The following is a 26,436-nucleotide window of genomic DNA, read 5'->3' as shown; positions in this document are numbered from 1 at the left end:
TTTGGGGAAGGGGGGGGGGGAATATGAAGTGATTCCGCCGCCTCTGGTGCAACGTGATTGATGTATCGGGACCGCACGTTCATCACGTGAAACGCTCTTATTTAGAACCGCAACAACGGGAGGGAAAAATGGTAGGGAATGAGGAGGGGGTACCAACGATTACCAGACGAGGCGACCTTGATCCGGATACCATTACGGGCACAGTTCCTGATCCCTGAAGAGTAACTATCGCGGTTTTTTTAACGTATGAATAGAAGAATGAACCAAATCCATAGAATTATTGTTATTCAAGTGAATCTATGCGTTATCTTCCGGTTGGTATTAAAAAAAAGTGCAAAAATAATAATTGAATCATAATTTAACTTTTAAAATAAAATATGTGTAGGGAGCAATTTCTGATCACCTAAATCATACGTCTGTATCTCACTCTGAGCTGTTAAATTTTACGTACAAATTTCGGAATGGTTAATAATTATTTAGTAATCTCTTGCAAAAAAAGCTTGTCATATTAACTTTTCGGGTCCCTTATTTTTTTTTTTTTTTGCAACCGATCGACACAATTTTTCGTTTTTCCACCGACGAACACTAGGAACGATAAGAATCGTTGCTTTTGTCAAAGCGACACTGAATTAAGTCCTCGCGACCGATAATACGAACGCGGGAAAGACGTGTACTTTTTCATTTGTTTTTTTTGTCGAAGGCTACATTGATACACGACGACACACCGGGATTTAAAGCAATCAGTTGAGAAGGTTTTTTTCCTCGACGTATATGCAATTAATCCTCTCGCGATTGCGTGCGATTTCGAGACGTTAGGAACTTAAACTGCGCTTTAGAAAGCAGATAACGAGTCGCGCGATATAATTCATAACAAGCACAATCGGTAACCTTCGCGTTACGAAACATCGTCTGGAATCTGCACCGAAGCGGATCCTGAATCGGCACGGTGACAACGTCGAAGCTGCCACGGAAAAATCTCTGTGTCCTCCTAAATCCGAAAATTGTATGGCAACCCTTGCGATATGACACGGTTAATTAGTCGACACGAAAACAGACGTATCCACATTAGTCTTTGGTATGTTGCATCTGAGACTCGTAATAATAATAATAGTTTCCTGACAAGTCCTAGCAAAGTTACATCGCTGTCAATTGAATAATAATTGATATTCTTGTACGTGATTTGTATGAAAGTAAAGGGAAATTATTCGTGTATCATGTAGCTCGAGTTAGAATCGTCGAAAGCTGCAGACTTTTAATTGGCACTCAAAAAACGTAAGACATGCGAAAATTAGGTTCTGAGAAAAATGTACCTAATATATTTTAAAGTCAGTTGCATATGTGTCTTTATTGTTTTTTGGTATATAAGTGGTTTTTGATAAAAGTGTTTATTAAGATTGAGCTTGAAAAATGTTACGTTTGAAAATTTTAGTGTCTGTTTTGAGAGAGCAAAAAGTTTGGGTACATCTATTGCACTTTCATATTCCACATCCAAATTTGAAAACCAGAATCAGAGTTTTATCGATATACTCTGCATGCTAATTGTTTTAATTTCTGAAAAATTGTATAATTACTTTTATAAACCATTCGAGAATTTATGTTCCACCACTAGATATCAAAGTTTTCAGTAATTACTAAAGCAAAGTGGTGGAGCTCCGTTAGATTTTAGAGTCTTCCTATCCTGACAGTGCTTACGAGTCCCTTACAACAATTTTAACTTTATCACTCTGTCCTTTGAAACCGTTAACCCTTTACCGATCGAAGAAAGTGCACAAACGAAGGTAACGAATCGATGGTCGGACTCGATACCCATTCAATTCTGTCAACGGAGATAAAAACGAATTAGGATCGTAAACGAAAATTACTGTATCCATTGTTTCTTCCCCTCCTATTTTCCGTGATCTTCGATGCGCGAATCAATCTTCCTCGTGTCATTTAAACTGATAATGCTTGCGGTAAATTAATCTGTGTTTTTTTTTATATAACCGATTGATCGCACGGACGAGCCACACACACACGAACGCGCGTGTGGTTGTGTGTGCGTCGAGTGGCAATCGAATATAAATTGGCCCTCGGGAATTTTTCGTTCTCGATTGAAGTGGTTGCACGAAAGATAACGAAACGTACCGTAAACACGCATGATCGTTGAACATCCATTTGACGCGGTGATTAATTAAATGACAGCGAAACATCGACGGAGACCGACGCACAATTTAAATCCTTGCATCGAGACAGCAAATTTGCTACGAACAACTAGCAGATAAAATGTAAACGGCAAATTTTCACGGTTACAAATTATATCAACGAACCTCGAGCGGAAATGTCAAGGTATAGAAAACACTTTCAGAGTTTTTCATCTGCAAATGGAAAGATACTTCGTCTTACAGATATTTCTCCTCGGTGTATAACGCGACTTGTATTTTCGATAGACGATCCGGAAGAAAGGCTTTAATGTTTCGCGGCCCGGGACAAAGTTTCGCCGAAGAAAGCTCGGTGAAGTTTCTTCTATTCTGAATATAAACGTCAGACAATTCAGGCACTTTGAAAGGGTGAAAAGATATCTTTTGATTCTCTTTACGAGAATAATTTTAAATGAAACGTCGGTTATTCACCGAAGGCATTGTTTTGCGTCCTCCAAGAGGAAAAAGATAAATAAAACAAAAATAAAGACACAATAAAATAAATCGTTAATATCATAGTAAATAAGAGATAATAAAATAAGTCGATCGATTAAATGAATCGGTTAATTAATCGAACGATCGTGTAATTGTTTAATAAAGGGAAATCGAGTGGACTTACGAAGGGAGCTCCAGACGACAGACAGGCCACGAAGAGCGGCGACCTTCAATGATCGAAGCCAACTGAAGTATGCCCGTCGTTTGGTGGTGAAATTGGGCAGCGCTGTCATCACAAGGGAGGACGAGCACGGATTGGCGTTGGGCCGTCTGGCCTCCATTGTCGAGCAGGTCGCCGAATGCCAGAACGAAGGTCGCGAATGCATTATGGTAACTAGCGGGGCGGTCGCGTTCGGCAAACAGAAGCTCACCCAGGAACTGTTGATGTCCTTATCGATGAGGGAAACACTGAGCCCCGCTGATCATACCCGGGAACACGCAGGTACGCAAACACCTGCGAACGTCAATCATAATATTAAACAATCGAATGTCCTCGGTTACCTTTAAACGTTACCGTTTGCCCTCAACGAACGTAAACACTGTATCATCCGAAGGTCACGTTTACTCGAGATGTCTTCGGTGTTTTTTTCTTCAATTTGGACTGATAAAACAAAAAAAAAAATTGTAATCGTTCGTAGACGCTGATCTCCAGGGACCTTGAACTAGAAAGCGCGATAATTAGAGAATCATAAATTTGATACTTCTTCCCGTCAGCAAAGAAACAACATGCAGTACACACACGAGATAAGAATCCCAATTGAAGAAATCTTCTTCCTGCAAAGTTGTATGTAGAGTACAATAAAACTTTCGTTGATACACGCACGGATAGGGGACATTCGCGAAATATTCTTTAGTATTGTATGCGATACGGATTACGGTAGGATGAAACAAACTCTTCGAGGGAGTTTCTTTTATTTCGCGGGTGTACACGATACGACTCCGAGCTGGATGCCCCGATGGTAATCCTAGGCTTTCAACGCATTCGCCCTGTGAATTTCATTTTTTGGTATATTATCAGCTAACTGCAAATTGGAGTGTACACGATCCCACCGGTTTGCGCCTTCACCCTCGCCGGTACCGCGATATTCGCTTCTTTGTATCTCGCACACGCTAATGAGTTTCGAGCATGGCCGGGCTCGCTGCCACTCGAATTCAACCATTCGCCCGTGTCTTCGTCTCTTTTATTATTCCCCCGCGCAGGGGATTCGTGCTCGAACCTAGGCGCTCCATTAATTAATCATAATTACGGGTCACGGGGACCGACGACGGACACACGCAAAACACGAAGAATAATTCACGTACACGCGTATTTGAATTGTCCGCGATCAATCGATTTGCCGAGCAATTTGAGAAAGTTACCGCGATTAAAGCCCCTCTCCTTCGAACCTGCACAAATTCGCCAAATTAAAACGTACAATGTCCTCTCGTCGAAACCAGCAGACTTTCTTGCAAATGAAGACAAATTAATCGGACCAGATTACGGTTTAATTATGCAGCAGGTACGATTTTAATTGAACCACCGGAACAACGTCGACGTTATCCATGATATCCACGCGTGTTTCTAATAAGAATATATTCTAGCGAATTCGTAACAATATACATTGTCTACTGCAGGTTTGGAGATGAATAGAAACACTGATCTACATCAACCCTCCATGACTCCGTGTTATCTTTACTGTGTCCGTCATCTCCCTGGATCTTTTATGTCCAAACCTACTTTTTTTTATCTTATAGGGTTCTATAAAATCCGAAAAAATTCAGGAGTACTTCCCAGGGTTTATACATAATCGAATAGTTTTTAAAGTTGAATAGTAAAAGGTCTTTTTTAATAGCAATCTCTTCGTTTCGGATACATTTGAATACTAAATTTCGCATGTGCCATAAAAGACCCAGGAGGATCACAAAAGATTAATTAAAGTCCTTTCTTCGAGTCAAAATTTAACACGTTAATCACATTCATCGAACCAATAAGATTCTTTCGTCCAATTTTGGTTATGCGGTATCGAATAAAATATTGAAAAACTATTACAATCCATAAAGATGGTGACGAACGTGTTAAGAAAATTCCTACGATTCCTATGTTTAATTTTAGCGATGTGTTTGCCAAAAAAAAGGGATGTAAAGACCATTTAAAAATATTATTTCACGATCTATTTGAGTCTGTGTAACGAAGATGTTCTACAAGCTCGTGAATAAAGGAACGATCAATCGCTTACATTAAAAAAAAATCATACTTCCCTCTAGAGAATGAACGACACTTTTGTAACGTGCATCGACGCAGCCATTCTCGTTTTATTATTATTCGTGCGTATTAACGGAGACGGGGGATGTTCATCCGCCGCATTGCGTTCAGGTAAAAGAGATCGACGCGGACAATCGTTCATTTCAGCGCGTTCCCTTTGAACGGTCGAACGTTCCCCGGAGGTACTTCCGGTTATCCAACGACCTGCTCGGCAACTTGACAATGTCCGGCCCGGAACGATGTAGGTTAAACCAACAAACCGCGAGCCGCCCAATTCTTTTACCGGCAATTCCTTCGAGATTCTATTTGCTCGAGAAAACATCCCTGGTAATTCGTCTTTCGAACGCGATCGACAGATATTGTTGCGAGAAACGCCGCAGTCCTGTTTCCCCGTTAATCCCTGGAAACCATTCGCACGATGTAATCGGACATCGACGTTATTAAAAACGCGTGAAATGGACGAAATGAAAGCATCATATAATCGATAAGTGAACATACGTAAATATAAACATGTATCAAACATTTACTCCATCAACGCCTCGATTTTCATTCAGTCCAGTATTTCGCGAAAGGTTCGTGAAATAAATTTTAAATGAAGTTAATGGAAATAATAGTGAAATGAGTTACGAATAAATTCCGTCTTTTTCTATGTAAATTTCTTTCAATCTAAAACGTTCCACTTGCCGTCGTCATTAAAGCGAATAATTATTACACAACTTAAATACTGTTATTCAATCTTCATCGTCTACAGCGAAAGTTGTATGACCCGACAGAGAAGTAAATGCTGGAAAGTCGAGGAACAAATCACTCATCTGTGCCGATGATTACGAAAGTGCTGGAAATCATATTTTACAATACATGTTACTGTATTTTTAATTTTACATTGTCTCCGAAAAGGTTGCAATCTATTTAATGTGCCATTCAAAAAATTCTTTTCGTTTCGCAAATACATCATATTGAAATATAAATCGATACACCATTAAACAAGAGAAAACACTATTTTTTGTATCTTCTTTTTACTTACACCACTTTTATAATTATCGGCACCTCTGACAATAACACATAAATGCACCACACAATCTACTGACCTGATCGTATCTCACGGTACAGTAGAGGAAAGTGGTACGATAACTTTGATCTCGTTTACACGCAGGCACTCTGTTGGAACCTAGAGCAGCAGCCGCGGTGGGTCAATCGGGTCTAATGTCTCTGTACGACGCGATGTTCGCCCAGTACGGTGTAAAATTGGCCCAAGTGTTGGTCACCAAGCCGGACTTCTACAACGAGGAGACGCGTAAGAATCTGTTCAGCACCCTTAGCGAGCTGATCAGCCTGAACATCGTGCCTATCATCAACACGAACGACGCGGTGTCACCGCCCCCTCACGTCGACGAAGAGGTGTCCGGTGGCGGCGGGCGAAGAGGCATTTCTATCAAGGACAACGACTCCTTGGCGGCCATGTTGGCCGCGGAGGTCCAGGCCGATCTGCTGATCCTGATGAGCGACGTCGATGGTATCTACAATCTTCCACCTTGGCAGGATGGAGCGAAGATGTTGCACACATTCAGTTCCGACTTGAGGGGCACCATCAAGTTTGGACAGAAATCGAAGGTCGGCACCGGTGGCATGGACTCGAAGGTGAACGCTGCCCTTTGGGCACTGGATCGTGGTGTGTCCGTCGTGATCTGCAACGGAACACAAGACAAAGCTGTAAAAAGTATCCTCTCTGGAAGGAAGATCGGTACATTCTTCACGGAAACGACTGGATCGTCCACACCTGTCGAGGTCGTTGCCGAAAATGGTAACTCCGAAACACCTTTTACTCGTTCTCTATGTCGTTTAAAGTACATCGCGGGGACACATATTATCGTACAGAAACTTCCATGTACGGTTTTAACCGTTCGAGTTTTTTTTCGCCAGTAGCTTGTTGTTTACGAGAAGACACACGACGATGCATCTTTTGGAAGAAACGTTAGTGGGAAAATAAAAAAAAAAAAAGAAGTATTATCGCGTCGAGCGCGGCAGCTTTTTTTCGACGAGGGTTCGGTCACTCGCGTCATTTTGTTCTACCGACCATAGCAATATAGGTCATCGATTATCGAAGGCGGGAATGAAACCGGCTTGCTGTTGCTGTGTATCGTGGGTCTCGTTGTACAATTATCCGCGACACGTACCGCCCTCCCTAAGATATAGAAAATGTCGTATTATTCGGGGGCCGTATTTGATTCGGACTAGTTCGCCGCGACGGCATTGAGAGCTAAGTGAAAAGAAAAGTAGTTGAATATTCTCAGCTCGAGAACTTCCACGGAGAAAAATCCTCTCTTCTTTCTCGTTCGAGTTCGTATAATTTTCATCGGGTTTATCCATTAAAAACTTCTTCAATTCACTCGTTTCTTCTATTCGAACCCGAAAACATGATTCGGAAAACAAAAAAAAACTTTTGCAAATAAATATTATCCTTTCCTGTTTCTATTCAGGACGTGTTCTCGTCGTATTTGACGTTGAAACGGTAATCCGTTCAAAGGCAAACATACTAATTTTCAGCACGTGTGGGCAGCAGAACCCTCCAGGCTCTACGTCCGGAGGAACGAGCAAGCTGCATCAACGCGTTGGCCGATCTCCTCGAGTCCCGTCAATCAGAGATTCTGGAAGCGAACGCGATAGATCTCGAGGAAGCGAAAAAAGGTGGTCTGGCCAAGGCATTGTTGTCGCGTCTCTCATTGACACCCGCGAAACTGAAGTCCTTGAGCTCGGGGTTGCGACAAATCGCGGACGATTCGTTGACGAACGTCGGTCGTGTGATCAGACGGACAAGGCTGGCCGATGGACTGGAACTGAAACAAATTACAGTGCCGATCGGTGTGTTGCTGGTGATTTTCGAGTCGAGACCGGACAGCCTGCCGCAGGTAGCTGCGTTGGCGATGTCCAGTGCTAATGGCCTACTTCTGAAGGGCGGCAAGGAAGCCGCCAACAGCAATCGTTACTTAATGAACCTCGTGAAAGAGGCCCTGAACACCGTGGGAGCCTCCAACGCGATATCCCTCGTCTCGACAAGGGAGGACGTCGGTGATCTGCTCTCGATGGAAAAACACATAGACCTAATCATACCGCGCGGTAGCTCCGACCTCGTGCGCACCATTCAGGAGCAATCGAAGCACATCCCTGTGCTCGGCCACGCGGAAGGCATTTGCCACGTGTACGTGGACAAAGAAGCGGACTTGGTCAAAGCTTTAAGAATCGTCAAAGACGCGAAGTGCGACTACCCCGCTGCCTGCAACGCTATGGAGACGCTCCTTATCCACGAAAACCACATGAAGGGTACCTTCTTCGCCGACGTGTGCAGTATGCTGCAGAAGGAAGGGGTAAGTAGCTACCTGTAAATAACGAAATATTTTAATAGAATTTGTAGTGTGTATTAGTACAAGAACATCTTTAGAGAATAAGCTAATGTTTCCCCAAGATACCCATTAGGGACATACCTCCGTTTCCCACAACAGACCACGTCGTGCTTATCCTTCGTGAAACTCATCCATCCCGAAGTGCTTTGATTACTGATTACCGTGACCTAGTTTCGTGCGCCCTACCCTGTGTCGAACTTCTCAGAAGAAAAACTGGAATCCCAGATGACTTGGGTTATCGGTTGAAATTTCGACGGTTTCGCGTCCTGTCGGTTCCTAATTTTCTATGATATGCTTCAAGATCGATCCTGATAATTTACAGGTGAAAATCAATTCCGGGCCAAAACTGAGGGAGCTGTTGACGTTCGGCCCACCTGCCGCGAAAAGCATGAGGATCGAATACGGTTCCCTCGAGTGCACTATCGAGGTCGTGTCGGATCTTGACGACGCGATAAATCATATTCACAAATGCGGCAGCGGGCACACAGATGTGATCGTTACCGAGGACAACAAAACAGCCGCCCACTTCCAGAGGGAGGTCGATAGTGCATGCGTGTTCCACAATGCCAGTACACGATTCTCTGACGGATACAGATTCGGTCTTGGCGCCGAGGTGAGTCATTAAAATCGTATCCTACACGGTCGGACGACCGCGTGATTTCGGAATCGCATTTACCCGAATGTTCACGGCCCGTATTCCCTGTCCAATCAACGTATACACCGTATCCATGGGCTTAACTATAGAACTAACCGAATTAAAAAGATGGAGAACCAATGGAAAGGATTGTTTGTGCGATCGAGTCGATCGATCCTTTCCGATTCGTTTAGATTCTAGATTATAGACGGATCAATCCGTAACGCAATAAATATAAAACAAAGGATACCATGATTATGAACGTCCGAATGTCTTGTGAAGAACCGAAGTACTTGTAGCTCCAAATGCGTGGTCAACTTGAAAAGAAATTTATAATTTATTTATAATAATATAAAATTAAAAATTAGGCTCATCGTATGTATGTATGTAGTTGTTAGGAGATACTACCCAAGGAATTTTAGTGTCCTGTTTCTAAGTTAATCATCCTGTGTGTTGGTTTCATTAGAATCTTCTGATATTCACCGAATTGTTTTTTTTTCTTTTTCAAAAGGTTGGAATTTCCACTGCAAGAATTCACGCCCGTGGACCAGTAGGAGTGGATGGTTTACTGACCACAAAGTGGGTATTGCACGGTGATGGTCATGCAGCTGCGGACTTTGCCGAGGGTGGCGGTAAAGTGTGGCTCCATCAGTCGTTGCCGCTGAACGAGTCGGCATGAATTGATCCTGTCGTGTCGAACAACTTCGAAGAAGTCGGTGTCTTCGCGACACAGAAGGTTCCCCGTCGAGAAGGAGCATCGAAGAAAAATTGCAAACTTTTAAAAATCAGCATTCTTCGATCGGTCGTCGCTAAATGTTCGTGGTTCATTAAAAATCTTATAAAATAGACCTTTACATAGACGATCGAAATCTCTTCCTTGCGACGATAATATAGACAAAACTATTGTGAATAACTTATCGCGAACATAGTCAAACTCGTTCGCCGAGCTAACAGATACAAATCAAAATGTTTAAATTATTTTCTTAAAATAGTCATGTAAATCTAAATGTCTAGTTTCTTATAGAATAAGTATTATTTGTAAGAGCTACTGCCGTATGAAATTGAGTTGAACATACTTTTGGTAAGACGAAACAGTATACCGTGTAATTGATTTCGCTGTGTAGAGATAACTTGTACTCGCAAAATTATATAAAATAGAATGTCGGATCAATTTTATACATGGGTTACGAAGTTTGTTCATTTGTATTTCCCTTCGTAATTGTAGAAATACGGAGTTCGGATGTTCTCGTTTTTTTTTAAGGTGCTCTTCAAAAATGTATTCTCAATACAAAATGGAATTCGTATATGAAACGGGAGAATTGTCTGATTAGTTCGAAACCCTGCTCGGGAAGTTTGTTAATAAAACAAAAGCACGGGAGGACCTCCCCTGTTAGCAGTTACTGCAATCGTTACGGAAGTTAAGACGTCTGGCTATATTCGGTGCTTCTCCTTAAACCATCAACTCGGAAACTTTCACTTATGCTTTCCAAGTTTTTCCAATCGCAAATAGCATTGAGTCAACCATCACGGAAGTTATAAGCCACCGTCTTTTGTCTAACAATTTTACAAGCTTGAAAAAACTTTGCAATTCCAACTATTTAACTGATGATCAAAAAACAGAAATTAAGAATTAAAAATTAGTAAAAAATTGATTAATATATTTTAGGATTGAATTAATGACAGGTTATATGAATTTATAATCATTTGAAAGCTGTACAGCAATCGAGTTACGTAAAGTCGTGTATTTACCTTCAATTGTGACTTATACGCACATAAAACTGTTTGCAGTCAGACTTATCAGGAATGACGTAAAACTGCACACGGCTGGCAGAAATTTAAATAGTGTAATTTTAACAATCCGTGAATACACGGAACGTATTCCCACAGATAGTCTCTAGTCAAAAGCTGAGGCACGCAAAAGGATGTTCTAAAAATGAAAGAATCAAAACTATGAAATTAAACATAATACCGACATAACAATCGTTATCAAGTTCTATATAAATATGTATAAAGGGACAAGCAATAAAGAATACATCTTTATTAATTTTTCCTATAGTACAAAATCAAATTCTTCTTTTCACGAACGTAGCGTTCTCGTGATGATTTCATATAATTACACCTCATTCGATAGTCTTTTTACATATTTTCGGGAGCCCACAACTTGAACGTTCTGTCGTATGAGGTAGTCCCGATAAATTTGTGGTCAGGTGATATATCGACGGACATAACTTTGCCGTCATGACCGGGTAATGTTTTGAGCGGTTGCCAGGTTTTATTTGACCATATTTTAGCAGTGTTGTCGTATGATGCCGTAACCAGGTACTGCCCTTCTACCCTCTGATATTTCACATCTGATAATAAATTTGTATGTGCGGGTATTGTGTATACACAAGATCTCTTCCGCAAGTCCCATATCTTGCAAGTGTTATCTTCACTGGCTGTTGCTATGTGAAACCCATTAGGCGAAAAATCAATACCGAAAATGGACTTTAAGTGACCCTCCATAAACATAATGCATCTTCCTGTACGAAGATCCCATACTCTGCCAAAGGAGTCGTGACCACCTGTGGCACTCACACTACCGTCACATTGGAAGCTATAATACATTAAATAAAACCAATATGAAAAATTCTCTCCTCATTAAACAGAATAATGACACTTTTATTCATTGTATTACCTAATACAGTGAACAGCTCGGGCATGACCCTCTTGATGCAAAACTTCAGCTTGTTGTTCCAAGTCCCAAAGTCTCCAAGATGCATCATAACAACAAGTACCAAGAAATCGGCCAGAAGGATGAAATGCTAGCCTTGAAACTCGGTGTGGTTCATGTCCTTCAACTTCAGCAAGTGGTTCTTCGCCTGATCCCCCACTCCACAATTTTACTGTTCCTATGTACATACAATATACATATTTTACTTTATGCTGCCTTATAATTTTTTGTTTGAATTATAGAAGAAGGTATTAACATACCATCTGATGCACAAGATGCCAGTACACAAGTCTGCCCAGCTTTGTCACCTACCACCTCTTCAGTAATAGTAGCTTTTGGATGAAAAACAATGCAGCTAACATTACAAGTATGCCCTTTAAGAGTTCGTAACAGTGTACAGTCAGGTACAGACCATATTTTACACAAGCCTGACCACGAAGCTGTAGTAAGGAACTTCGAATTTGGACTAAATTGACAGAAGGAAATTGGTCTGGTATCCCCAATTTGTGAACAATAGATTGTCAGTGCTTGCAATTTCTTCAGAAGTTCTTGACGACGAGCTGTACGTGTAGCTGTTGGTAACTCTAAATCTTGTCTTGCTTTATCCAATCTTGCTTTTGCTCTTGGTAGTGAGTATGCTGCAAAATAAATTAATTAAACTACAATACATATTTAATAATAGAAAGAATTAGCTATCCCTTTTTCTACTTACTAGATATCCAAGAACGAGCTATTTGAAGAGATTCTGGTCCCTCGTGATACCAAGTGGTTTCAGTATCTCTTTCAATAGCATGAGGAGGTTTCTCTTCTTCTTCGTGTTTCTTCTTAATAGCATCCTCTCCCAGGCTCGCTAATAATTCTCTCAGTCTTGTTCTTCTATCTGCAGGCCCTTCGCCAAACAGGCAAATAGGTTCACCCAATTGCCTCAAATTTTTTTTCACTTCTGAATCATCAGTAGACACATTTATTTGACGTGCTTTCTTCCTGCGTTCGAATTCTTCTAACAGAGCCTGTCTATCTTTGGACATCTCATCTTCAAGCTCCATGTATTCATTAGATATATGTACATTTGCCAAAGTAACAGCGGCATTGAGACCGTCTCCCAAATTCGAGGGATCCTTCTCTTCTTCGGAAGATTCTGCTGCCGCGGCCAATCTTGCACGCTCAGCTTCTTCCAACGATCCATAATGAACAGTTTTCTGTTTCTTGACGTAAACCAAGTCCTCATCATCCGACATTCCGCAATCTTACTTACAACACAAGTGTTCTATGCAAAAGGAACACAAACTTAATACATATAAATATTGAAACAAAACATTACAGACAACGTGATTCTAACCTATGAAACAAAATAATACAGTCTATTTATTATATTACCTAGGGACTTCTTACGTGATATCAGAAAACTGATATACAAACGTAAATGTATTCCTGTCGAAGTTTATTTAATTAGTGTCATTCAGAAAAGTACTTCATTACAAATATGTTCAATAGTCAGCTGTCAAGTACGGATAAACACAAATATGGCCAATGTTGGCCAATGGTATTAATTCAATGTAGAAACACTACTTACTTCTAGATTCTAGACACGTCACCGTCGCATTCCAGTGTAAGTGGTATAAATCGGAACTAGTGCCCATCGTTCTTTTTGATCTTGTAGTTGAGGACAGATATAAACACTTCTGTTTTATTTTTTCTCTTCGTCCTATGTTTATCATAAATAACTTTGGATGGGAAGTTTTACATAAATTCATTTGGATTTTTTAACTTTGCAATAAATATAGGAAGTTTTTAAAAAAACTGTATGATTTGAATTTGCAATCTAATGGTTTGTAGTTCATGGTTTGTTTTCTATATTCTTATTATGATAGATTAAGGAAATTTATTATGATTTCTAAGGTTTTTATTTTTGGGTAATAAAAAAACTTGTTTAAGACACTTCGGATTGTTTACCGTTCCTCCAAATGTTTTTGGAGGGAAAGTAATCGACACTTGATGATGTCATTTCCAGGGACTGCGTCGAATCAGGACAAAGGCGGTATTTCCTACAAGCGCGTGCGTTGCGTTTAAACAAAGTGCAATCTATATCTGTATCTCACTCTATTTCATTATCTTGGAAATGAAACATCTGACTAGCGTCTACTTCAAATGCAAAACGCATGCGTCCAGAGGAAATTCCACTTTGAGGTGGTAAGGGTAGTAACTAATAATAATCAATAATAAATGTGAATAACTGACTGCGGTGACTGCAACGCAGAATTTATTCCAATTTATTCCATTTATTCGTAACCGTGACCGGTAACCATTCGTCAGTACCTGGCTGGACGCATGCGATGCCAGGTCTGTTTAGTGTAATGTACCCTCTTTTTTCCTAAACTACACGCAGTTCAAATCCTTATCACAGTTTCAAACAGTCCATGAGCAATAGGCCAACCGCCTCCATGTAAAACGTTGACTCTACATATTTATATGTACGAAGAAGTTATGTATATATTTTAGATATAGCATGTAATTTATACCCTTGATAATACATTGTATTAATAAATGATATACATTATTAAGAAAGGAATTGCATGTGACAAGTTATTCTTAAAATACAGATTATAATACTAGAACCAGACTTTTTGAAATGCTTATCTGGCTTAAAGTTTTTCAAACTTTTACCAGTTCTTCGTTCTAATGAAAAATCTTACTTGTATACGGTACTGAAAGAAATTTGACAAAAAATGTTAGATGAAACCCAGAAGATTGTACTTTGTTGGAATCATTTTGGCCCTGAAAAGGGCCGATTGTTTTTCAATTCGAAATCCACTGCCTTAGCTATCCATGGATCTACGTTGAACTGAACAGTTTTGGCCTTGAAAAGGGCAAATTGTTCAGACTCCAATGCTTAAGCTCTTTCTCCACGGATACGACGAGCCAACTGGATATCCTTGGGCATGATGGTGACACGCTTGGCATGAATAGCGCACAAGTTAGTATCTTCAAACAACCCAACGAGGTAAGCTTCACTAGCTTCCTGTAAAGCCATAACAGCAGAGCTCTGGAAACGCAGATCGGTTTTGAAGTCCTGGGCGATTTCTCTGACTAGACGTTGGAAAGGCAGCTTCCTGATGAGAAGCTCCGTGCTCTTCTGATAACGACGAATTTCACGAAGAGCGACAGTTCCGGGCCTGTAGCGATGCGGTTTCTTCACTCCACCAGTTGCAGGCGCACTCTTACGAGCTGCTTTCGTAGCCAGTTGTTTCCGTGGAGCCTTTCCACCAGTCGATTTACGTGCAGTTTGTTTCGTACGAGCCATTGCGTATTCGTTAAAATATCACGGAGGTCGAACTGTTCACTTCAGAAAGCAGAACTGAATTGTGTTCTCGTGCCTCTAAAATCGCGCTTTTATGCGGTGGCTTCGTTGCAGCGAGACTGCGGTGTGGCGTGCCGCCAGAAATGGCTGGCTCCTATTGGCTGAGAGCGAAGTGGTGGGGGGCGTCAGGTCGGTGGGGGAGACTCGCCTGCATAATATAAAAGAAACATGTTCGGGTCGAAATCACATCAGTTGCCTTCTTTATTCGTAAGACTACGCATCTGCACTTAGCATCATGACTGGTCGTGGAAAGGGAGGAAAGGGATTGGGAAAAGGAGGTGCCAAACGCCATAGGAAAGTTCTACGTGATAACATCCAGGGCATCACAAAGCCTGCCATCCGTCGTCTAGCTCGTCGTGGCGGTGTCAAACGTATTTCTGGTTTGATCTATGAAGAAACTCGTGGTGTACTGAAGGTTTTCCTGGAAAATGTGATCCGTGATGCAGTAACGTACACTGAGCACGCCAAAAGGAAGACTGTGACCGCCATGGACGTTGTGTACGCCCTGAAGCGTCAAGGAAGAACCCTCTACGGTTTTGGAGGTTAAATTCCAACACCATTAACCATTTACAAAATCGGCCCTTTTCAGGGCCAACAAATTTTAACGAATGAACGCTCTGCTGTTTCACAATACATTGTTCCTTAGTAATCCAAATTTTAATACTTTCCTTAAAAAGATATTTTATAAGGATAATTTAAATTAGTTATTAGTCCGTAAGTCTAGAAAATATTAGACTATTATCTAACTCTACCTTAAACTTATTCACAACTTGTATTGGAATCCTTCAGTATGTTATCCTGTACCTGAAAATTCCATAGATACAACACCAAAAATTTGTGTAAGCTTACAAATTAAACTGGAAAGTTTATTGAGTAAATAATAACTAAAGGTGTACATCAAAAAATAGTCCCGGATAACGCGATTACAAAAATACTATGAATTATGGCAGTAACCATATTAGAAACTATTCAGTGAATACATAATATTAAGATACTCATCCATTAACCCCGTCAATGGCACAAATTAGAATCTTTTTACCTCTACAAGACCTACTTTGATATTGCCGCTTTTAAATTGCAAATTCTTTCATTTTTGACATTGCTATATTTCTATCCACAAGAAACATGAAACTGACCGTTCCTTTAAGTGTTTTCTAATGGCCGCCTAGCTGTCGTCCATGTGCGACTTAGGAAGGGAAATCAATAGAAGCTTGAGGGTACAAATTAGACCTCCGGGAACTGCGTCGAGCCGGAATCAAAGCTTTTGACAACCGTGACACACGAAGGCGCCTTTGCGGTCATACGTATTTTTATATAAAATATATTACGTACAATTTTAAATTTTTTGAAGCGTCTTACACTCTATGTTGAAAGTTTTGAATACTTTGTAGTCATTATAAAGTCGTACTGTTTGTTAAATGGCATGGTTAGTTGGGAAAGTTAGGCGCACGTTTTCATAGAGCAGCAAATAAAAACTCAACTTCTCAGATTTTAAAATTAAATCGATAAATCAGTCTGCCGTGAGTGTAGGAGGTACATAGAGTACTACACAATATACATACATATATAAAATGAGTTCATCATGTTCGATGCCGGTGACTCAGATCAGAGCCATAGTTTATATTGCTTTAATTTCAATCAATACTAAACTGACACTCAATGCGATTGTATGTTTATTGTGTATTTTAGTAGAAATGTCGGTTAATTACATGGTTATTTATTGTAGAAGTCGTGTAACTAGCCATATTCATATTGGCAGGAAACAGGTTAAAGAGTATTTATTAATAGGACATGTAAATACTAAATTAGTGTATTTACCATAAAAAGTTGAATGTTTTACTGAACCAGAATGTATCTAACGTTTGGACAAAATTTTTGGCCCTAAAAAGGGCCGATTCAAAATGAGGAGGCACAGTTTACTTTGAACTGGTGTACTTGGTGACTGCCTTAGTGCCTTCAGAGACTGCGTGCTTGGCCAATTCACCAGGCAACAGAAGCCTGACAGCAGTCTGGATTTCCCGAGATGTAATGGTAGACCTCTTGTTGTAATGAGCCAAACGAGAAGCTTCAGCAGCAATACGCTCGAAGACATCATTCACAAAACTGTTCATGATGCTCATAGCTTTGCTAGAGATTCCGGTATCAGGATGGACTTGTTTCAGCACCTTGTAGATGTAGATAGCGTAGCTTTCCTTCCTCTTCCTCTTCTTCTTTTTGTCAGTCTTGCTGATGTTCTTCTGGGCTTTTCCAGCCTTCTTCACAGCTTTTCCACTCGTCTTAGGAGGCATAATAACTTCTTTGAGAACGCAAAAGTTATATTCACTCTACGACAGTTCGTGGTTGAATGAGTCCTCGCCCAAAAACGGGCTGTATTTAAGTCATGGAGGGTAAGTTGGAGCGCACCAATCGCGTGCGACCTCACGATGGCGGCCATATGCCGCATTCCCGCCATTATGGTAGGTACGCACACGTTTGCTTCTGGTGGCGCCACCAGCACAGAAAAAGTACTGCAGATAATATTATACCTTTCTAACAATTTAAAAATATGTATCACTGTTTATTAAATGAATTGTTAATAAAATCCTACCTATTGCATGTATAGTGCTTTCAGATATTTTTATAGTTCTTATAGCTAAAGTATTTTAGACATCCTAGATACGTGTATATTAGAATGTAATTAATAACAAGGCAGTATGATCTACGATATATATATGTACATAAATTGCTTTTTTGGACGCTCAGTTTAAGTTGATGATAAATTGCGTACAGTAAATTGTGGAATTTGACGTCTGTTAGGGTCTCTAGTTGTATTGTAGTTAAGAATCGTTTTGTTTCAAAATTTTGCTTTTTCCAGATGAATATTGTAAAATCAGACATTAGTTTTTTTAATGCAATCACCTATTAATAATAGAACACGAAACTGCGTACGTTATCTCACTTTATGTGTATAATTTTTTGGACTAAAAGTAATAAGAACTCATTTTCTTTGACCTAGACTCTGTTTTTAAATTCCTATAAAAAGTCTTATTTGAAAGCATAAAACATGTGTAGGGACAATGTCGAAGCGAAATAATTATTCTGTCTACGAAATAAAATAATTAATCCTATATTTTATAGAAAGTATAAATGTTTTACAGACGTAACGTCATCAACGGTATAATCAAAATTATACATGTACATAAAATGAATTCCTGCATCACATTCGCTTAAAATCTTCTTTATCTGACTCCGAATATTGTCCTAAAAAGGGTCTGATTTACGAAACCCGGAAGGGTCGATCGCTTTCCCTTCGCCAAGTTTAACGTTGAAGACAGCTTGGCGACTGCTAGAACAGATTTCGTGAACGGCTAAAACTTCAAGTTTATTAAATATGTTTCTGTGTAACACAGAAACTGCTTCAGAAATGGATATTTTTAAGTTTAATTAGACATTTCAGATACACTACATTTGGTCTTGAATATACACTCATACGGTCTTTGAACTTCTTAGCGTCGGTATTTATCATTTCCGAGTCTTCGGATCAGATTACTTAGGGCGCTGAGATTTCGTAGCCTGGTCACAAGCACATTGAATATCTTATTTTCCGATGCAGTTGTGTTTCCAGAGCTTATCTTATTCTTTATTGCCAACAACAGTCGATAAATAAACTAGTAAAAACTTCCGAACAAGGACATTAACAGACGAGTCTCCATGCAATGAATATTAATAACTAAAAATTACAAAGAAAATACTTATTTTCGTGTATAAAATAATGATTATGACAATGACAAAAATTGAGAAATTAGAAACTATGAGTACTTTTAGAAAGATTCGATGGGGCAGATTTTTATTAATTTTGATGTAGTAAGTATGTCTCCTAAAAGAGAAAGTCTTTCGTTCGTATAGCTTTTCTACAGAACGAACAGCTGCAGACCACGTGAAAGAGACAAACATGCTGTCAATAACGTGAATATCGTTCCCGCCAATTTCTACGCTACGCTCTGACTAGACGGGTCACTTCAGTTTACACATGTTATTTCTTCTTTTGAATGGCTTCATTATTTACATTCGGGTAATATAATTCCTAGTGTAGTCGAGTTAACTAATAGTACATATGTATTGATTGTGTTTGTTGGGTGTCAGTTGATTGTAAGACGACATTGGATTGTTTTTGTCGCATGGTCACAGAAGCGTTCATTTTTTTCACAACCACATTCAGAATGATAATAGTATATTATTACTTTTGACTCCTCATTATTTCTCAAAATATACGCTTTCTGCATTAAAAATATGGCGGTTTCTTGATGAACAGATGGACGTCACCGTGAGTGGTGGCGCACCAAACTCAACTCGTAATCTGATTGGTCGAGCGCCCGCTCTCCCTCGAACGTATAAGAAGCGAAATTTCCTAGCCAGGAGCATCATTCTTCGTGACGGACGGACAGTACGTACTTCGACTCTTGTTGCATCGTTCGATTCTGACGATTGTTTTTTCTCGAGTAGCTTTGTTATTTCTTTGCTGATTCACATAATTGTGTTTCAGTTTCATTTTCTCTAGTAGTGGAGCGGGTCTGATATAGTTTATTTGTGAATAGTGTCTTGTAGATAGAACAAAACATTTTCAAGTTTCGACTGTCTCTTTATTAAGCGCGTCTCTTTATACAATAGCATATTGTATTTATTCATACGTTTGCTCGCGCAATTGAAACCTGACTATTGAGTTGGTAAGTCCGAACACAGATCTTCAATCGATTATCATACGGGATCTCAAAATGCAGTCGTCGCTGCGCCATACTCTATCGGGAGTGTTTTCCTATTCAGGCGCTACTCTTCCGACATCAATTACAACATTTTCGCAAAAAGCTTGCTGTAAACATTATTCTATTGGATATTTGATACAGTATATGTTCATATTTTATATTCCAACAATTTAAAAATTAATTGCCTTAATCATTCGACCATTTTGACTACGCTTCCTGTTACATGGCGTCCATATGTGCGTGAGCGTATAACTTATCTTTTGAAAATAGTTCACCGAACATGAATCGAAACCTTAAAAGAAATGTTGATTTTTTTTTTTTTTTAATTATTTTATGCAAGTAATTTCACCTGAATTTATTTTTGTTTCTCTAGGTAGAGGGCGCACTGCACTGTGGTACGAGAAGCCCCCACTCCAAAAAGCCAACTGCAAATATTCCGCATAGAGCGTCATCTGTGAACGACTTGTAAAGCTGTGACATTACTGGACCGCCATTGTTAACATGGAAGACAAGACAAGCTCTGGAAACGCAGCTGCATCGGACAATGTGTCCAATGCGCCTGCGAAAAAGACCGCGAAATCGAAGGCGAAATCTGAGCGTCCTAAATCATCTCATCCACCAACTTCAGAGATGGTAAACGCCGCCATTAAGGAGCTGAAGGATCGCAAGGGATCGTCGCTTCAGGCCATCAAAAAGTATATCGCATCAACGTACAAGGTTGATGGCGAAAAACTAGCACCGTTCATCAAGAGGTACTTGAAATCAGCTGTTACTACCGGCGCTGTTGTTCAGACGAAAGGAAAGGGCGCTTCGGGTTCGTTCAAGCTCTCTGCGCCTAAAGGTTCAGAGTCCAAAAGTAAACCAAAGCGCGAGGTGAGGAAGACCGAATCTACGGCTGGAGCGGAAAAGAAGTCTGCTGAGAAGAAGCCTGCCAGCCAGAAGAAAACAGTCGCCGTAAAGAAGCCAGTTGCAGCCAAGAAACCTGCGGTGGTGAAGAAGCCAGCATCGCCGAAGAAAGTTAAGACTCCCGCTGCGAAGAAAGCAGAGGCAGCAGCAGCTAAACAAAAGGCAGTACAGACGAAAAATCTGTCCAAAACGAAGAAGGCGTCCAAGGCTCCAGCGGCTAAGACTAGAACGCCAAAGCCTAAGACTTCAAAGTCACCAAAAGCCAAGGCAGCAGCAAAGAAATAATTATTTGACCACAAATGAAATACCATTGGCCCTTATCAGGGCCACAAACTCTTTAATGAAGGAATGTTCTCGAGTTTTTACTCGCAATGACTATATCCCTATTCCTTTTTAATAAACTTAAACCTCCCAAACTGTTACCTCAAGTTAAAAACATTCTCATAAGAATGCTTTTGTATAAAATCTAGTCCTGTTATATTTATGTATTGTTTACGAGAATACTTATTTTATAATTATACACCTTTTTTTATGCAAGCTCGAGTCCAGAAATTTGTATCTGTATGTATATATATATATAACAACCACAAAAGTGGTTGATTGAAGCATGGTAATATTAATCGTAGGTATAGGAATTTTTGCATCAACATTGCTGTTTGCACATAACCTGCACGTAGCATGTTAGTGATAGATTGATATGCATTTGCAAGATACTCCCTTGAACTTTCGAAAAGACTAATGATTCAAATACTTGTGGAAAACCGCAGGAACTATGTGGGCAATAATAGATATAAATACCTGGATAGCCGTCTTACCATTCTATGAAACTGGATTTTTTTACCGTCTTTTTAGATGTTTCCTAACGGTCAATTGTCCGTCACCGTGGGATTTCGCAAAGGGAAAGCCATCAGCACTCTTCAGTGTATCATAAATTAAACCTTTCTGGAGCTGCGTTGGGGCTATGATGAATTAATGAACGTTTCAGATTTTTTTAAAAATATACTACGAACTATTTCATGTGTTCCTCCATGGTGTTTTTTCAATTCACTTATTTTCCATGAGCACATTCATGTTAGAAGTATACTTTTTTTATGTACACTTTTGGTCTATTTTTTGCCGTAGTATAGTTTTAATAGTTTTTGTTGAAGTATAAACACCCTCAACATATGAAACAACATATTTTTAATGCTTTATACGTCAAATTTATAGTTTGAATAATTTTACAAACAGATAAACAAAATAAGAAAGACTATTCCTTCACACTGTATTAGGATGAAAGATAGAATTAAGAATCAGACTTTCAAATGAATCAATTGTTATAAAATAATTAGCAAGGCGTAGTTATTGCTTTAATGAAACATTACCTTCAGAATCGAGAAAAAAGTACATTTATTACAGTATACAAATTCTGTATGTTAGGTTATTTTGTCAATTCGGATTCAATATGTTGTTTTTGTATAATAACGGTAGTGCTTTAGTTTACATGCTATGTATGATATTATTGTAAACATTTTCAATGAACATACGTAAAATGTAAATCAAGAATGGTCTTACAACGGTCTTAAAATATATTGAAAGTTTTTGAAAACTTGCTCACGATGCAGTCTTGGCAAAAGAGGCATTATGGAAGCTTAAAGTATCTATCGCATTCATCGTTCACAGACCCGTGATGACGAAATTCAATAATTTATTTATTGATAAACTTAAATCTATCATATGTTTTTGCTCGCAAAAACAGCCTTCGTATAGCACGAGAGAAGGCCAGAATAATATCAAAAACTGAAGTTGTAAAATAAAGTGAGAACAGTGGTATAGTGGATAGTTATTCCATGTTCATATTTTACTCCACCATGAGCCTATTACTTTTGGTGGGCGTGTGACTTGCCTAACTTCGACGCTATTTTTTACATTAGCGGGAACATAAAAAATTATATGAAATATACTTATCACTATGTATAAAAAAATAACTATCTAGTAGAGAGTAATGAAATAAAAACCTTGTAAATCAGAAATTATAGGTACTTTTATGAACAATTTATAGGTTATATTATAATATAAATTAATACTTTAACTCTCTGTGTGGTAATTAATGATTAAGTACAGGTTTTTATTCTTTCGAAATAACATATGTCCCAGAACAGAAAGTCTTTTATTCTCGTAGCGTTTTTTCAAAAAGAACAGCTGCAAACCACGTTAAGAGGACAAACACGTTTACCTGGATATCTTTCCCGCCAATTTTTACGATGTGCTCCGACTTTGGTTAAATTCCTCTAGTATATACATCTTGTTTCTTATCCATAATGACGTCGTCGATTACATTTGCATATTGCAATAGTCACCAGACTATTACTACGTTTTTAATATTTTTTTTATTTGTTTAAGTTTCAATTGTATTTAGTGTGACGTTCGAATTATTTTTTCATATAGTCACAAGGACGTGAATTTTTTTTTTATTGCTTTACTCAAAACCATAATGATACATTATTAATTATCAATTCAACATTTTTTTTATGTTTTTCATTGCATATGCTTTCTACCTCAAAACAATATGGCGGATCCTCGTTGAGCACATGTCTGAATCCACAGCGACGGCGCACCAATCGCATGCTAGCAGTCTAACTCGGTACGTGATTGGCGGAGCGCGCTCCCCTCTCAAAACGTATAAAAGGCGAAATTTCCTGGTCGGAAGCATCATTCTTCGCTTGTACCACAAGGGAGAAACATTGAAGTTCTTTTCGTTTCGTTCAACTTTGCATTAAAAACATGTCTGGACGTGGAAAAGGTGGTAAAATAAAGGGAAAGGCAAAGTCCCGCTCTAACAGAGCTGGTCTGCAGTTCCCTGTTGGACGTATCCACAGACTGCTCCGAAAAGGAAATTACGCTGAACGCGTTGGTGCTGGGGCTCCTGTCTATTTGGCAGCAGTCATGGAATACTTGGCCGCTGAAGTTCTGGAATTGGCGGGTAACGCTGCCCGTGACAACAAGAAGACTAGGATTATTCCTAGACACTTGCAATTGGCCATCAGGAATGACGAGGAGTTAAACAAACTGCTTTCTGGAGTCACCATCGCCCAGGGTGGTGTTCTGCCTAACATCCAAGCTGTTCTTTTGCCCAAGAAGACCGAAAAGAAGGCATAAAGTGCTCTGTATAGATCCGCACACTCATAACGGCCCTTTTTAGGGCCAACAAATTTATAATGAAGGATAACTCTAGTCAAGTAACATTTAAAAATCATCCTATCTTGTTATAGGTTCTCAGCTTATTGAGCAACTTAATTTCCCCATACCTTCCTTCTGACTTTTATTATCGAACTGTAAAAAGACTGTTCTTTAATAAAATTTCAATTAAGCAATAGCATTCTACTCATTTTGAGTTAGAATCTACCAACATACTGTTCGGAACCTTATTTTATTTTGTGGTACAAAAACCTACTTATTCATTGCTGTAACTTCAAAAAATTGTAGATACATAATTGTGGAATTGCCAAGAACATGTGAGAAGGTAAAGCAAGACATATTTATTTATCTAGAAACTAGCATCTGTGATTCATCGTTGTTACATCATTATTTTGATACATAGTTATTTATTCCAACGTTTATTTGCATTTGGTAAGACAACTCGATGGTTAACCGTGCATTGGTACAGCAGTATTTGCTCATAAGGTAAACACAGTTTGATCGGAGCTTCGGATATTGTTTAACAACGGCGCTGGTGCATACATTTCAGTTGCATTAAATGTATTTAAAAACCAAATTGCCACTCAACACTGCTTCAGTGCGAGTGCATTGAACCTCATTTGACGCACAGCACGCAAGGCGACGCTGTGCGCAGTTACCAGACTCGATATAAAATTGTATTAAATGAGTCACAGGTCTTGCCAAATGAGTCGCGCATGGCTGAAACGGTTTTCAACAATATTCCATTGTTTTTCTCAAGGTGCAGGGTTTGCCCCGGCTAAAGGGATGTAACGGAACTAAAAAATGCTGGGCCTGCTGGGGGACTGAAAGGCCTATCCCTTTTTTTTCTACACAATGGAGCTAACTGCGTCTTGCAGGTCAACCCAAGTGGGGCCACAGACGAGATATAAGAATTGGACACCATGATGACGCACAGCACACGCACACTCGAAAATATTAAATATTTGTTATTTTATTTAAATGATTGCAATTACGTTTTGTGCATAAGTTTCGAACAAATGTTTTAGACAGTATTCAATTTTTCAATCGGCAATAAAAATTCGAAAATAACCTGTACACAATTAATGCTCCAAAAAATGCAAGTTTGAAAGTTTCACGATGAAAACAGACGCGTACGCATTCTTTACCCGCTGACCCAATACAGTATCCCCGTTATATGGCTTCAATGGCGAACCTTTTTGCAAGCACAACGTGAGACGAAAGGAGAGCCAACGGGTACAGAGAGGAGGCTGAAAGAAAGGTTGAAGAAGGTCGACGCTGGAACCCGTCAATGCCATCGAGATTCGACTGAAGATCGGCTATAGGTGCGAGGATCGGTCGCCAGTAATCACGTCCTCTGTTCGACGCCGACGAGGCATTTACCAGGTGACTCAATCGACGTAACTCGGTCTCGAAGCGCCGAAAGAAAGGGAAAGTACTCGGGACATCGAAACATGGGAGCCGGCCGTGCGCGCGTCAGTCCGCGGAAAGCGACTGGACGCACACGAGAAACGATCCTACACACGTGTTCAACTATCATTGTCGGTGGTGGAGGACTCGCGGAAATCGTGAACGAGACACATATCGTGTCGTAGTGCAGACCCGGCTGATAGTCGTCCGTTTGAATCCTCGAGAGATCGAGGGCGTCAACGGTCGGTTCTGTGATGTGGATTGTGCCTGACCGAGGAAAGGTACGCATGATCGACGAACATCATGTTTTTGCTAGTGGTCTCCGGTTTTCGTGGACGTTCTATTCTTTTAGAACAGATTTGGGCACAATTTTATTCGCATAATACATAGGGAAATAGCAGTATCTAAGATTGTGTTCCTGACCTTTCAAAACAGTTAATAAGGCAAAAAAATTGCCTGTTAAGTGTGCAACTCATTCAAGAAAAAATATTCTATTATGAAAATTGGAATTTACACGTTTAATCGATTAGAAGTGAAGTATTTTTCTTATCTTTTCTTCGTTATTCGAAATTATTCATTTAGGTAATGAATTTGCCCATCTCTGTTTTGGAAAGATCGAACGATGCTTTAGGATTGTTGACTTGGTGATCGGTGGATTGGTGACACTCGACGATTTTGTGGTGTCAATGATTCTCGGTGAAGTTCGGTGGAATTTGACTTGTATCGGAACGGTTCTATACGAGAGTCCGTTCTATTGTTTACCCAGTTTTCAACTGGATCGAAAGTCCCTTTGGAATCACCGAGTCAACGTGTGGTAGACATTGAAAGATCGCAGCGAACTTAGTTCGCATTTCGTTGCGTATGTATTGAGCCCGTGAATTTTTTACGGGTACAAGGACATCGCGGGTACCGGAGAACGGATCGAAATTCTCCTTCGTTCACTGACTAGCAAGAACTCTTTCACTTTGACCCAGAAACACCGGAGTGAATTAATAAATTCGCGCGCGATTTTTATTATTCAAAGATGCAATTTCTTTGTGAGGTGTCGGGGACCTCGGTGTTTCCCGCCATCTTATAACACCCACGTAGAGTACAATAGAACATACAGGAAGAGAAACCGGTTGTCGAAATTATGTATAACGTGGCAGGTATAACTCAAAGATATATACCTGAATATTCCAACGAAC

At 39.7% G+C, this 26,436-nt stretch overlaps 7 protein-coding genes across 8 annotated transcripts in view; 4 read left to right on the top strand and 3 right to left on the bottom strand.

Annotated features, from left to right (window-relative positions):
- LOC107191001 (delta-1-pyrroline-5-carboxylate synthase) overlaps positions 1-10,181 on the top strand; it is an 11,872-nt gene extending 1,691 nt beyond the window's left edge. The window contains exons 2-6 of one of the 2 annotated variants that reach the window (XM_015579921.1): positions 2,811-3,114; positions 6,068-6,715; positions 7,459-8,276; positions 8,635-8,925; positions 9,458-10,181. In XM_015579921.1, the coding sequence (XP_015435407.1) occupies positions 2,811-3,114; positions 6,068-6,715; positions 7,459-8,276; positions 8,635-8,925; positions 9,458-9,625 (2,229 nt within the window). In that variant the 3' untranslated portion in view covers positions 9,626-10,181. Of the gene's footprint in view, positions 1-2,777; positions 3,115-6,067; positions 6,716-7,458; positions 8,277-8,634; positions 8,926-9,457 lie in introns of both variants that reach the window. The other variant, XM_015579920.1, reaches the window with a different exon arrangement.
- Positions 10,182-11,062: 881 nt separating this feature from the next.
- LOC107191002 (U4/U6 small nuclear ribonucleoprotein Prp4) lies at positions 11,063-13,084 on the bottom strand. The gene is made up of 5 exons (XM_015579922.1): positions 13,037-13,084; positions 12,372-12,926; positions 11,920-12,297; positions 11,624-11,837; positions 11,063-11,542 (listed from the first exon to the last, which is right to left on the bottom strand). Exons 2-5 carry the CDS (start codon positions 12,895-12,897, stop codon positions 11,083-11,085), a joined length of 1,578 nt encoding a protein of 525 aa, XP_015435408.1. The 5' UTR covers positions 12,898-12,926; positions 13,037-13,084; the 3' UTR covers positions 11,063-11,082.
- Positions 13,085-14,520: 1,436 nt separating this feature from the next.
- LOC107191003 (histone H3) lies at positions 14,521-15,009 on the bottom strand. Its single transcript, XM_015579923.1, has one exon. The coding sequence runs from the start codon at positions 14,958-14,960 to the stop codon at positions 14,550-14,552; it is 411 nt and encodes a 136-aa protein (XP_015435409.1). The 5' UTR covers positions 14,961-15,009; the 3' UTR covers positions 14,521-14,549.
- Positions 15,010-15,249: 240 nt separating this feature from the next.
- Positions 15,250-15,592, top strand: LOC107191005 (histone H4). The gene has a single exon (XM_015579925.1). The coding sequence runs from the start codon at positions 15,253-15,255 to the stop codon at positions 15,562-15,564; it is 312 nt and encodes a 103-aa protein (XP_015435411.1). The 5' UTR covers positions 15,250-15,252; the 3' UTR covers positions 15,565-15,592.
- A 1,341-nt stretch (positions 15,593-16,933) lies between these two features.
- On the bottom strand, positions 16,934-17,342 carry LOC107191004 (histone H2B-like). Its single transcript, XM_015579924.1, has one exon. The coding sequence runs from the start codon at positions 17,303-17,305 to the stop codon at positions 16,934-16,936; it is 372 nt and encodes a 123-aa protein (XP_015435410.1). The 5' UTR covers positions 17,306-17,342.
- A 2,098-nt stretch (positions 17,343-19,440) lies between these two features.
- On the top strand, positions 19,441-21,070 carry LOC107190956 (late histone H1-like). Its single transcript, XM_015579871.1, has 2 exons — positions 19,441-19,720; positions 20,130-21,070. Exon 2 carries the CDS (start codon positions 20,258-20,260, stop codon positions 20,945-20,947), a length of 690 nt encoding a protein of 229 aa, XP_015435357.1. The 5' UTR covers positions 19,441-19,720; positions 20,130-20,257; the 3' UTR covers positions 20,948-21,070.
- A 2,305-nt stretch (positions 21,071-23,375) lies between these two features.
- LOC107190947 (histone H2A-like) lies at positions 23,376-23,859 on the top strand. Its single transcript, XM_015579860.1, has one exon. The coding sequence runs from the start codon at positions 23,426-23,428 to the stop codon at positions 23,798-23,800; it is 375 nt and encodes a 124-aa protein (XP_015435346.1). The 5' UTR covers positions 23,376-23,425; the 3' UTR covers positions 23,801-23,859.
- Positions 23,860-26,436: the final 2,577 nt, after the last annotated feature.

The sequence above is a fragment of the Dufourea novaeangliae genome, unplaced genomic scaffold, assembly GCF_001272555.1.
Source record: "Dufourea novaeangliae isolate 0120121106 unplaced genomic scaffold, ASM127255v1 scaffold208, whole genome shotgun sequence".
Classification (NCBI taxonomy): domain Eukaryota; kingdom Metazoa; phylum Arthropoda; class Insecta; order Hymenoptera; family Halictidae; genus Dufourea; species Dufourea novaeangliae.
This window is presented reverse-complemented; position numbering and strand designations above follow the sequence as displayed.

Excerpts from the sequence above, each read along its gene's own strand:
- LOC107191002 (XM_015579922.1), bottom strand. The coding sequence starts at position 12,897 with ATGTCGGATGATGAGGACTTGGTTTACGTCAAGAAACAGAAAACTGTT. Across the intron at positions 11,838-11,919 it reads GGCATCTTGTGCATCAGATG|GAACAGTAAAATTGTGGAGT; the intron begins GTATGTTAATAC and ends GTATGTACATAG. Across the intron at positions 11,543-11,623 it reads CGAGCTGTTCACTGTATTAG|CTTCCAATGTGACGGTAGTG; the intron begins GTAATACAATGA and ends AATGTATTATAG.
- LOC107191003 (XM_015579923.1), bottom strand. The coding sequence starts at position 14,960 with ATGGCTCGTACGAAACAAACTGCACGTAAATCGACTGGTGGAAAGGCT.
- LOC107191005 (XM_015579925.1), top strand. The coding sequence starts at position 15,253 with ATGACTGGTCGTGGAAAGGGAGGAAAGGGATTGGGAAAAGGAGGTGCC.
- LOC107191004 (XM_015579924.1), bottom strand. The coding sequence starts at position 17,305 with ATGCCTCCTAAGACGAGTGGAAAAGCTGTGAAGAAGGCTGGAAAAGCC.
- LOC107190956 (XM_015579871.1), top strand. The coding sequence starts at position 20,258 with ATGGAAGACAAGACAAGCTCTGGAAACGCAGCTGCATCGGACAATGTG.
- LOC107190947 (XM_015579860.1), top strand. The coding sequence starts at position 23,426 with ATGTCTGGACGTGGAAAAGGTGGTAAAATAAAGGGAAAGGCAAAGTCC.